Here is a 13,023-nt window from a genome sequence, read left to right on the forward strand (position 1 = left end):
GATTAATGAACTCTTCTTTGTCAGCTCTGCAGTTTAAAATCCCAGTGACTTAACATAAAGGTACTATTATGCATTTTAATAATTTAATGCGTATGACAAATTGTACAATGTTTTTGCCAATTTTAGTCATGACAATGCATGACTAATAATTGTTTTTATGTGTATTAGATCAGTCCAACATCCACTTTACAACACACTATAATTAAGTTCCAAAGCATTATTTCGGTATGACCTGCTTGGGTCCTGGTAATTGTCACATGAGTGGTGAAATTCATAGCAGGATAATGACGCAGTATTGCTATGATCATTCGTAATTCGCAGAATATTTTTTATTTTTGCAGATGATCATTATGTCTTGACTTGAAGCTTTCATGACTGCAGAAATGCATATTCGTTGGGTATTTCGGTAAAGTCACGTAAATAAACATCAGCTGATGCCGGTCGCTTGTGTTGTGATCGAAATGTCATAGTTTTGTTTATTTTTTACCTATCTACGCGATTTTACCGAAAGACCCAAAGCATATGATCATTATGGCCTAGCACGAGCACTACCGTAATTATCGTAAATTAAAGGACAAATACATTTTGGAAATCATTACAGAATACATGCATACGCATGGTTTGTATTCCTTTCAGCAGACATCCCAAAAACTCGGAACGTGTGTGGTTTTCAGGGGCTCTTCAGCTCTGAGAACTGAACGATAAGGATGTACAATACTTTAGGGAGTGGATAGTCCCAACAGAGGGCGCTCATTCGAATAAGACCTGCATTTCACACACTTGAAAAACACCCTTCAATTAATTTCAGTGACAATCTACCTTTATGCTCTGATAAGGATTCTCAAGTTCCACTTTATTACTCGCATCTGTTGTATGCTGACAACAAATATAATAAACTAACTATGAAATTAACGAACTGCTATGTGCATTTAACTACAAATTTAACTTACAAATACGTACTATGAAATAAATACCAAGGCTAATGAAGAACACCATTAATCAAACAAACAGACGAACATTGTGCATCTTTGTCAATGCGGGGATGATTTTGTGTAACATCGTGGGACATAGACAACACATTTTAAATATTCTCTTTCAGGAAATAGCAATTTCAAACACACATAAATGATGTTTGAGTTTGTTTTTTTGAGTGTATTTTATTTTTTACATGGATGATCCCAATAAGCCAGTTGGCCCGGCTATTTTACACGGGAGATCTGTGGTGCGTGAGCACAGCAACTACACAAAAAGACAAAAACATAAACATTGCAGAGAACGAAAACAGGGTCAGTAACATGTAACATTTAAAAAGAATCGTGCTGGTAAGTCAAGCATGTTGTGGTGGTGGTGGCAATAATGAGCTCGGGCAGGATTTATTTTGCAACATGGCAAATGCTTCAGAAACGCCCGTTTTGTTGAGGTCCCAGTTAAGTAGGTCAGCGCTTCGTATCACTGCCCTAGATCCTTCAGCGGAACATTATGAAATGGGCCTGGTAGCTATTCAGGATCCATGCTCACCGACTGTAAGCAGAAGTTATTTCGCACCGTACGTAGCCAACAGAAGGTGCGACTGTGGTGATTATTCTACCGTGGGATCCTAAAAATAGCCTTTCATGTTCGTAATGTTCTCCATTTATTGTTTACGTAGTTTTATACAAAACCGAAATTCAGCAACAAGTGCATTATGATCCTTCAATAAACATTCAACACTAGCCTTTTGCCCGTCCAAGGACGGGTGTATTTCAGTAAATCTGAAACTTGCAAGCGAAAAGCAGACCGCTACGTGATAAATTCATTGCATCAATTCGTGTGCAATTTGTAAGGGCGCGGTGATAGATTTATTTCATTTAAAGATTATAATCCCTTGTTCATCATGACGTCCTTTTTACTTCTATGTCTCAATAGTGTTACAGAGATCACGTGACATGAGGGTTCTGCCTTTGTAGTGAGGGTTGTAAATTGACGCTGAGGAGGGGGGAGGAGGCGCCTCGCCCCCCCATGTGGAGTGACGTCACCCGCTAATTAATATTAATGGTGGGGGGTGTCCATTTGGAAGACGTCACCTCTTCATGATTGTTAATGTGGGGGGCTGTTTAATGTGGAGTGACGTCACCCACTAATTAATATTAATGGTGGGGGGTGTCCATTTGGAAGACGTCACCTCTTCATGATTATTAATGTGGGGGGCTATTCAATGTGGAGTGACGTCACCCGCTAATTAATATGAATGGTGGGGGGTGTCCATTTGGAAGACGTCACCCGCTCATGATCATTAATGATGGGGGCTGGCCTACGTGGAGTGACGTCACGCGTGGGACACACAGACATACTTGGCTCATTATAGTAGTACATTTCATAGGAGGTCAATTACATCAAGTGATGACCAAGTACAAAGTTAGTTATTTGAATCACTGTAACGTACTGGTATGTCAACAAAATATATGCAACAATAGACCTGTGGGGTAAAATAAACAGATTATAACGAAAATTTTTTCCACCCACGTGTTTTTTTAAACTAATTTCTCTAAAATTATTGCACCTCAACAATTGCAACACATGCACCGTGGGGCTTTGAGAAACAGTACAGTCGTAGAATTTAAGCATACATTTAACGCGGAGAGGGGAGAGGCCGCATCAACGGCTGATGTCAGCGACGTTTGAAAAACAGCCAGGCGTTGGTTTAGGCTGATGCAAGCCAACCGCTGAAAGCGCACAATAGACCATTGGCGAACTCTTGACTGCCAAGCACCGTAATTAGAGTCATAAGGGCAGACATCAGAGCCACATACCAGGCCATTTCGGAATCATTAATGATGGGTCCTAATTGGAGTCGGCGAACACCACAAATCCAGAGAGATTAATGCAAGGGTGTGGAGGATAGTGCACAGAAGAGAGGGATTTTTAGGGAGGGAAGTGAGTGGGATGAGGAGTTTTGAGGATCAGACGTGTTTGGGGCGGTGTTGGGAATGAAAAGCCTTTGACGTCAGCTTACCTGTGCTTACAATACCTCCTTTCATGATGCTAACAAAAGCCATACAAATATATCGGCTAAATGTAAAAAAGATTGGATTCCCCCCCTCCCCCACTGGAACTAGAAAAGTGTTTTGAATATATGTTGGAAAGCATAAAAAACATACGGAGAAAATAAATGAATACGTTAAGTTTAACCTGAACCCTGAATATTCAGTTTATTTTAAATACTATATTACAGTGTAACATTTGGCATTTCATATTTGGCCATTTCGTTTATTTATAGAATCTGATTGATATTATGTATGTGGTCCATAGTAATAGAAAAAACATGATTTCTGGCTTTTGTAAGCTAAAAGTGGTATTTCATTCAGCGAAAATTGATGCAGTTACTCAGGCTTAGATTGAATAAAGTAACAAAATCTAAATCAGAAAAGACAGGCAAGGATTTACAGTGCTACCAAGGTAATTCACAGAAACATTGGAATTAGTGTTCCAAAAATTTAATTGGAGTAATAAAGCCATAACCATGAATGGAAAAAGTATTAACCATCTCAGAATAAAAAAAATATTTAAAGAAGGTTTTAACGCTGGGCTCAAGATAAATCAGAATAACAAAAACGTACAATAATACAATGGCTAAATAAAAACTAATACAGTATTGTTGGGAGGCACACAACTGGAAAACCAAATAGAATATGTATATCTAAGGCATTTATTTAAGGTAGATTGGAATACATTTTTTAAAATAATGTGGCTGGGCAAGGGCAGGTTGTGGCTGAACAATAGCACATGAAAACAAATGTAAACGAATGGAAATCAGAGCTATGATAAGAGACTGTTAAGGAAAGTATGTGGGCTTGAGCAGGACACATCGTGAGAATGAATGATAGCAGATGGATGAGACTGGTGATGGAATGCCATCCAAAGGAGGGAACAAATCTAGGAGGATGACTGCCATAGATGGCTAGAGAGTGATGACATTATTGCATGTTCAAAAGAAAGTTTTATTTTGGCATCACTAAGACATGAGATGAGAGATGACAAGCGTGGGGAGTCCTTCATCCAGAAGTTCATAGGCCAGGGCTGATGATAATAGTGTAAAGTGAGAAATATTCCACACTACTGTATAATAACTGCTCGGTTTTCTTCCACAAAACTTCACCGACTATTTTTATGAATAAAATAAGGTTCCTGCTGCCAACATAATTATGGTATAAAATTGCCACTGCAAAATTACAGGAGTTTAAAGCTGACAGTTTAGAACACGCCCCTTGGGTAACATTAATCTATTTATCTCTACACTCTCTTCATTATGCAGATATCTCTTTCTCTCCGCGACAATCTAAAATGCCTGTTGGTATTCTGAGCAAAGTCTTAAGCAACAAAGACGATCAGCCAGAGCCATAAATAGTAACAGATGCTCTATAAGAGACACACTTGGCATTGGGTTGCTTAGTGGAAATAAAGCCTTCAGATGCTAAAAAAGTTGAATATTGGATGTTACCTATATAACAATACATTTAAAATGTTACTTGTTTACTTAGCTAGGTGTTTTATATTTGTGTATAACTAATACACATTTATCAGTTCATAAATTGCTGCTGTGATCAATGTAATTGGCTTAATCTATACTAAAATACCACATTGGTTTGACATTATAACCAATTATATATACGACCTTGGTGAACACCAGGGGGCCAAGAATCACTAGAAGAGGAGACCGAAGAGCACAAATTGAGTGTTTTTGACAGTGAACCCCCAGCAATCGGTGATGGACCTGCAGCACTGGAACACGCAAATAGGTATCTTGGAAATCGATGGACATGAGATAATCGCCTGGTCTGCCTTGATTATAGAGGCCCTATTTTTCATTTATATGAAGAGCGCTTCTGCGTACATTTGTTCAGCTGCTGCAGGTCCAGGACCAGTTGGAAGCCTCTTAACTTCTTCTCCACGAATAAATGTTGGCTGTGAAGCTCCTGGACATGTTGGGCAGACCGATACAACCACCCTGATCTGTAGGGAACTATAGATATCCTGTAGCAGGGCTGCACAGAGATCTGATTCGAGCAGCAGATTGTGGTATAGATGTAATGTAATTAGATGAAGAATCCGTTTAGATCTCTTACATAGCAGTACAACCCTTCCATGTTATCGGATGGTCTAGGTAGAAACCGGTTTAATCAGCGGTGGCTTCATGGATTAAAACTCAGGATCGCCGAGTGCTTTCACTTTGAGCCATTTGCATCTTTTCTATTTAAATTTCAAACAAAAAAATGTCTGTACGGCAATAAGATCAGAAGCAACTCGTGATGTTCAGTCTTCACTGATGATTTGCTTCCAGTCACCGTAATTATTTTTGTATATCTTGATGCGCAATACGTTTTTGTCGTGTGTGAGAAAACCAAAAAGTCGCAAGGTATGATGGGAGTGATTGAGAATGAGTCACTGTGCCTTATGAAGAAAGATCATCTCATAAACAAACTTTAGATGTAGTGGTATTCAACCTGAACACAATGTATGCCCCCACATCTAAATGATATCTTCATGGCTTGCTCACTTATATCCAAATCCCTCGTGTTGTGGGGGTCCAATTGACTCACTGCCTGGCTCCTGACTCTATGGTTAATTCATTAATGAATTTGCCCTGGTGCCCATGGATTCAATGTTCCACTGTCCCAGTGGGTCCGAGTGGGTCCAAGTAAATCCAGTGTTCAATAAAACAATTGTCGCAGTGTCCCAATGGGTCACTGTGTCAAATGCAGGTGCCGGTGACCCATTATCCACCCCGTGTTTATGTTATCCTCCTGTGTCCACCTGTGTCCACCTGTGGGTCCCAGTGGGTCACCGTGATCCCGTGGTTCTCGGTGTCCCCTCTGAGTCTCCCCACACGCTCACCTCCATCGGCTGGTGGAAATGTTGGAGCCCTTTTCGCAGCGCGCGGTGTTCCATTTATCCCCGTGTCCCTCCCGTATCCCCATGGGGTCCCCGTGCACTTTCACGTCCTCCCAAATCCCCCGTGTAACCCCATGTGTTTCCCTTAGCCGTGCGGGTACATGTGTCTCCATGTCCCCTCTTATAAACCGGTGGGGTCCCCCATGAGCCCTCTCCGTTACCTTGCCTGTGTACTATAACACTGGTCAACACACTTTTTCTGGCATAAGGTATTCCAACGGTTTTAATGTAATTTTGGGGTGCTGATTCCAAATCTGTTCTTGTCTATCACATCAGGTTTTTGAGATATCAAATATTGCATTTTCACTAAAAACTGTATAAGAAAAATATTAAATAAATGTGGATATCTACGTAAAATAATATTATAAACACACTATCCTAAAAAGACAGCACCATATTTTAACACTAAAGCAGTCACTGACTCGCAACAACTTGCCATCATAAGTGACAGAGTTAATTTCGGGTAAAATCAATGAAAATGGGGTATGCCGAAAGCATACAAATGAGATGTGATAGAGCAAATCTGAGATCAGATTTGGAATCGGCACCCTGAAATTAGTCTAAAACAACTGCAAAATTCCAGGCCAGAATTTTTGTTGTTGACCAGTGTTATCCAATTGTCGCAGTGTCCCATTGAGGTCCCATCTCGTGCCCCCTTTTTAAATCCTTTATATTAAGTTCGCTTGCTTGCTTAGGACCGTGCAAATCTTTCAGTCGTTTTTTAACCCACTTCCCATGATCCAATCGAGCTGACATTTTGCACACAGACTCGTTGTGCGTGACAATGCATTTTCGTGAAAAATTTTTTTCCAAAATGTTACGCTGTCTAGGTAAATTTTTTTAAATATTTAATTACCAAATGTTTAATGCTGCCAGACAATCATCTGACCCATAGGTGGCAGCCATCTCAAGCCAGAGGACGAGAGGACTCTAGCCGCCCCGATGCTACGCATATAAAGGATTTATAGTGAAAAACTTTGTTTTTACGGGTTAAATTTTTCTGTATCACCCCAACCCACACGACCACCACCACCTCCACCACCGTGTCCCCTTCCTCACCTCCACCGGTTGATGCCCACGTTGGAGGCGCCCGCGAACCAGGGGTCGAGGATGTAGACGCAGCGGACCGTGTCGGCGCCCTGCAGAGCCTCGCGCAGCGCCGGGTTGTCGTGAAGACGAAGCCCTTTGCGGAACCAGTGGATCGAGTTGAGAACCATTGCAACCACCACCACCGCCACCTGCTGCCACAAACTTCGTATCTCCCGCCTTGCCTCTCTCTCTCTCTTCGTTACTTGACGTCGATCTTGAATGCGACGGCGTGATAGCTTAGCGCTGCGGTGAGGTTATAGAGCGGGCGGACAGGAAGATGCTTTGCTCGCCCTCACGAATCCTCCTCACCGTTAAGTTTGACTTGGACTTTTATTTATTTTTATTAACGAAATCTACAAGTCACACGTCATGCGCTCTCTCGGTGTGTACAACGAAGAGTTGGAACGCTTCATTTTGCGCTATTTTTCACGTTATATATCGCTGCCACCCGCTGTCAACATCGACCACCTAATGTATACACCGCGGATCAAACACAGATTTTACGATTTGATTCGCCGATAATCGTTTTATGACGCGCGGTAATAAAGATCGATTTCTTATGCGCGCGTGTATATTCATGAGTTGGGGGGGGGGGGTAGGGAACAAACCTGCAATTATCCTCACAGATTCCGCTTATATATATATCTTTTATACTCTGCCGTGCGAATAAATATTAAATATTCCGACTGGTGCCGCGTACTTTGCGCGATGCGACCACTCGCTGCCTCAGCGCGACGTCTCAATGACTTCGCGCCCAGATCACCGCGACCAGGCGGACAGAGCGCGCGCTGTGATTGGTGGACAGCGCGAGGCCCCGCCCCCAAACACCCCCCCCTAACACCCCCCGCGGCCCCTCCCCTTATTTCTCCAACCCCCCCCCCCCCAGTTACCCGCGCGCTCGGCCGCGTGACCCACTTCACCGCAAAGCGGTTACGTAAAACCCCGAGCGCCGCGCCTATTGGTTGCGGCGCGACCACGTGATTGCGCTTCACACCCCCCCCCTCCCGCTGTGGAGATGTGGGCAGGGGCGTGGCGGTGTGACGCGGCTCGCTCATTGGCTACAGCTCTCGCCCGGTACCCCGGATGCGCACGTGGAGCGCGGCGAGATTCGCGCGTCCTTTGCTTAGCGCGAGCGCTCCCATTGGTCAGGCGCTGCGGCCAACCGGGGGAGTCGAGCGCACCGAGGGATAGGGGGCCGAGGGGGGTGGGGGTTAAGTAGGCGGGGGGGGGGGTGCTGAGGGGCGGGGTCCGGGTGACCGGGAAATTGCACGAGGCTTGCACGCGTTATTACTCAGTAAAGGGGACCTGGTTCCATTTGGTGTGGCACGTTTTTTGGGGTTTTGCTACAGATGTTCATTATTATCCCCGCGCATGTAATCCGAAACGATGCAGTAAGCTGTCTCTGAAAAAGGACGCGCACGTGTTTATTGCCTTCGTTTGTTTGTTTGTTTTTGCTGTAACTGCTCTTTGCAAACAAACGTGTGGTAACATCATCCACTGTATATCCATCTACTGCGATGTGCCACAATCTGATTCGCTCCTGTTCATGAGCTGATACTGGGCATTGCGGTGGCTAGGAGATGTTAACTACCTCGCCTGGTATACAGGAGGTCGTGGGGTTAAATCCTCGACCCTGACGCCTGCTGCTGTATATTTGGAGTTTGCGTGTCTCTCTCCACGTGGTCGCGTGGATTTTCCTCCGGGTCCTCCGGTTTTTAACCCCTCCACATCTAAAATCAGTACACGTTTAGAGTATTTGGCTGCTATAAATCTCCACGCCATCATTTGTGACCACGTCGCTTCTGAAAAAGAAATGCATAGTAGCTCAGTGACCTTAGGGGCCGTCCATAAATGACGTCACGCACCTACGAGGGGGCGGGGGGGTTGAGAAATGTGACGTCACATCAAAATGCGCAACTTTAAATAAATATAGACAACACGTTCTACTTAATTAAATAGACTTTTTAATAAATGTTTTCTTCTACAACATCAGAGTGCAACGCCACATTAAATACGCGCTACAATGACAATAGTTTAAAACGATTTGAAGTATGTTTTATTTGGGAGGGGGGCAGAGCTTTGTGACGTCACATTTGAGGGGGGGGGTCTGACTTTTCGTGACACCGTGTGACAAGGGGGGAGGGGTCAAAATCGTCGAAAATCCCGTGACGTCATTTATGGACGGCCCCTTACCTGGAAAAATAAAAAAAAACTAGTTCCGTTATATGATCCCTTCACCTCCGTGGTGGTTATTCTGTGGGGTTCATTCGTTTGCTACCACGTCACTAATTTTGTCCATCAAACTGCTATCCCTTCCAGGAACATCACATGCCCTATACCAAAGCCCACGTACTTTGCTTAGAAGTCAACACGGGTAGCTCTGCTTTGTGTCTGTTCTCTGATCCACGTTACTCCATCAATCTGGTTGTCATTACAATTCCCAGCATCCATATATATCCATGCTTCTGTGCGCGGTTTTTCAGATTGTGTTACGTTTAATTTGTCAGTTTTCATTGTTTCTGGTTCCATGTAGCAAACCAGATACTGTACTGTGCGCTGATTGAAAGATTTAATTCGGTATTTTGCCATCTTATTTTTCATTATCAAATAAAAAACAACTATTTTCATGCTCCTGTCCGTATTTCATCCCACAGCTCCCCGTCTGCCTTCAGCCCTTGACATCCTAATGTATTTTGTTCTAATTATCTGTCCAATGATTATATATATTTTTTCAAATTGATGTTGCCTCACTTGTTTTGCTATTTAATTTTAAAACGCATTTTAACCCTTTGTGAAAATAATGAACATTAACACCCCCACCACCCTCCTCTAATTTCCATTATATTTTTTTTGGGGGGGGGGGCATTTTCAATGTCTTGCAAAATTGAAAGAAGATCTCAAATGTGTCCTTAATTGACCACTCCATCTCCACGATAGTGATCTCCCCGGCGTGAGCCCATTTGAATGTTTATTTCCATCGATTTTGTGCTTAACGCACACACACACGGGCTGGAAGGAGCCGCTGTAATTGATAGAGCGCATGCGTTGGAACACGTGGATCAGGCACCAGTAATATATCCCCAGGGAGGAAACGTAACATCGCACATGTCATTGCACTCTACTGATGATGTACATGGGTGCATCTGAATAGCCTGGTTTTCTCTATTTAAACACTCACTCACGAGTGTGCGCTCGTTATTGACATAATAACCGTATGTGTATTTTAGTTAGAGATCTGAGAGAATACCAGGTTTCAGAGACGCAAGGATTAATCGAGTATAATATTGAAGGTGTGACATTTACCTTCATACTAACCGGCGATTCGATTAATAATTGTCAGGATTTGATGAATAAAATATATTTTTTCATAAATATATTGTACTATAGTTATATACTGTCTTGTGATAAGGGGCCGTCCATAAATGACGTCACCACCTGGGGGGCGGAGGGTCCGACATTTGTGACGATGTGTGACGAGGGGGGGGTGAGAAATGTGACGTCACGTAAAAATGCGCAACTTTAAATAAAAATGACGTCCCGCGATTTTGGACGATTTTTGACCTCCCCCCCCCCCCCTTCGTCACACGACATCACAAAAAATCAGACCCCCCCCCTTCAAATATGACGTCACAAAGCTCTGCCCTCCCCCCAAATAAAACATGCTTCAAATCGCTTTAAACTATTGTCATTGTAGTGCGTATTTAATGTGGCGCTGCACTATGATGTTGTAGGAGGAAACATTTATCAAAAAGTATATTTAATTAAGTAGAACGTGTTGTCTATATTTATTTAAAGTTGCGCATTTTGATGTGACGTCACATTTATAACCCCCCCCCCCCTCGTCACACATCGTCACACATTGTCTGACCCCCCCCCCCCCCAGGTGCGTGTCGTCATTTATGGACGGCCCCAAATACGTCCGATGCGACTGTGTCGCCTGTGCAGCGCTCGTTAACCCTGGGCAGCAACAACAGCATGCGCCGCGTGTTTTATTTTTCCAGTTACGGCTGTAGTTAATACCTTCCTGTCTATTCTAGGATCAGATTACTGTAAGTAGTAGCAGTAGTAATTGTCGAAGGTGTTAGCTGCTGCCTCTGCATTCGGGGCTGTGTGACATGACCCAGCGCCCGCCGTTTGTTGGCAGAGGTCGACGAATCGAATCCAGCAGGACACCCTGGTTAATCGTGCGTCGTTAATCGTAGGAATGACGCGGCGTCCCGTGGCGTCGTCCAAAGATGGGTAAAGGGTGTCATTGTCTGCGGGCGTCAGATAAAAAAAACGCTACTTAATTTTGGGAAATACTGTACATAGCAATCGTCGCCCCCGCATGCTGGAAAAAAAACTTCATTTTAAAACGTGAAGAGTATAATAATATTGATCACGTGTGCAGTTTTAATATGCGGTAGCTCATTCATACAAATCCATGTTTTATCCACTGCCGAATGAAGGTTTCCCCATGTCATCGCTATCTCCGGAAGCAACAATCCATGTATCTCTTTAATACAGATTTTTTTTGGGGTCAGATCGCGTAAATATATAATTGTGTCGTTAAACCCGCCACCACCCGACACAGCCAATTAGTAAGGTTTGTCACGTAAACAGAACGTGCCAATTCGTTACTAGTACCACTTGGCAGTGGTGTTGCTTCAAGCTCATTGGGGGGAGGGGGGGCTAACATAATGTATTTTTGGGGGGCCCCACTTTCAATCGAAAAAATGATAGTGAGATGGCAGAATAGATACAGAAGATATATATAGATGTTGTGAGAGAATAGAAATGCAGACATAAATAACTACGTGAGATTACAGACAAGATGGAGAGACGAGACTAGTTTGCATTTAAAGTTAATTAGTTTACGTTAATTGGGATTTCAATTTCTCTGCTGATATTTAATGCACGCCTTGTTTCTTTTTGTTTCGTGAAACCGGAGGTTTGTTCGAGAGCTGCTTGGAGAGCCCCACGCTTTTTCGCGCACTTATTGGTTCTGCTTCGGGACTATAGCACCGCCAATTTCTCGGGCGCATGATCCACGGGGGCATTGGAACAACACTTAAAAGCCACTTCAATCCCTCTGGTGTGAGCCCCGAGCGTGAGTGGCGCCTGAGCAATGCGAGCACGAACTCTGTTGGGCGAGAGAGAGAGAGAGAGACACGAACGCAAGTCAGAGCACGCACGATTTTGAGTGGCTGCTAAGCAGTTCGCTGCCTCTCTACCGAGTGCTCCCTTTCTTCACGACGATGGCATAGAGCGAGAACAACGCCGGACGTCTGTGGGAAACAAAAGAACACCTCATTCGAGACCCGAACATCGCGTGGAACCTACTGGCTTCGACATTTCTCCTCGAAGACACTGGTGTAACCATCGATCGTGTCATATCATCGGCAAGACAATGCGCGAATGGGAAAATAAAGATACGAGCCACAGTGCGTATGGGAGTTGAGTATCCAAGTGAGCCAAATACCACTGAGACCGCGGGGTAGACTCTTGGGTTGAGGATGATGATGCCTGTGCCAGGCTAGGTCCATACGCACGCAGGATATGCGGGGGGGGGGATCTTTCTCTTTGATCAAATGCATGATTTACAAAAGAGCGGCCTGCCTAAACCCCCCCCCCATCTCGCCTCGTTCTGGTCTCTTTAACCTCCAATTATCACGGATGGCTACGCGGGGTGCAAAAACAAAGTTCAGCTTGCATACATCAACGCAAGTTGAATAGAATTAGAACACCGCGTGCTGACGGCGCAGCGATCATTATTTGTTTCCTCTTCATCCCAATTCCGAATTCGAGTCGAGAGACAACGCGGGGAGAGAGCGAGAGAGGAGGGAGAGGCGCTCTGCTTCTCTGCGTGTTCGCTTTGTGTGCGTGTGTGTTATTCTTTCATTGTGTGATTTCCATTTCCTTGCTTGAAAGACCGTGCAGGATAATATACCTTCATCCCAATTGCAGAGAAGCCCGTCTCCGGTCGGCAAGGGCTTGGGGGCGCGTGTGTATCATCATAATAATAAT

At 44.0% G+C, this 13,023-nt stretch overlaps 1 protein-coding gene across 1 annotated transcript in view; it reads right to left on the minus strand.

The window, feature by feature from the left end:
• The window catches only part of LOC133350217 (cryptochrome-1-like), a 29,694-nt gene extending 21,958 nt beyond the window's left edge, over positions 1 to 7,736 (minus strand). The window contains exon 1 of the mRNA XM_061564322.1: positions 6,988 to 7,736. Coding sequence (XP_061420306.1) covers positions 6,988 to 7,145 — 158 coding nt within the window. The 5' untranslated portion in view covers positions 7,146 to 7,736. The remainder of the gene's footprint in view (positions 1 to 6,987) is intronic.
• Positions 7,737 to 13,023: the final 5,287 nt, after the last annotated feature.

This window comes from Lethenteron reissneri, chromosome 33 (genome assembly GCF_015708825.2).
Source record: "Lethenteron reissneri isolate LAM-NWPU_2019-01 chromosome 33, ASM1570882v1, whole genome shotgun sequence".
NCBI classification, from domain to species: Eukaryota; Metazoa; Chordata; class Hyperoartia; order Petromyzontiformes; family Petromyzontidae; genus Lethenteron; species Lethenteron reissneri.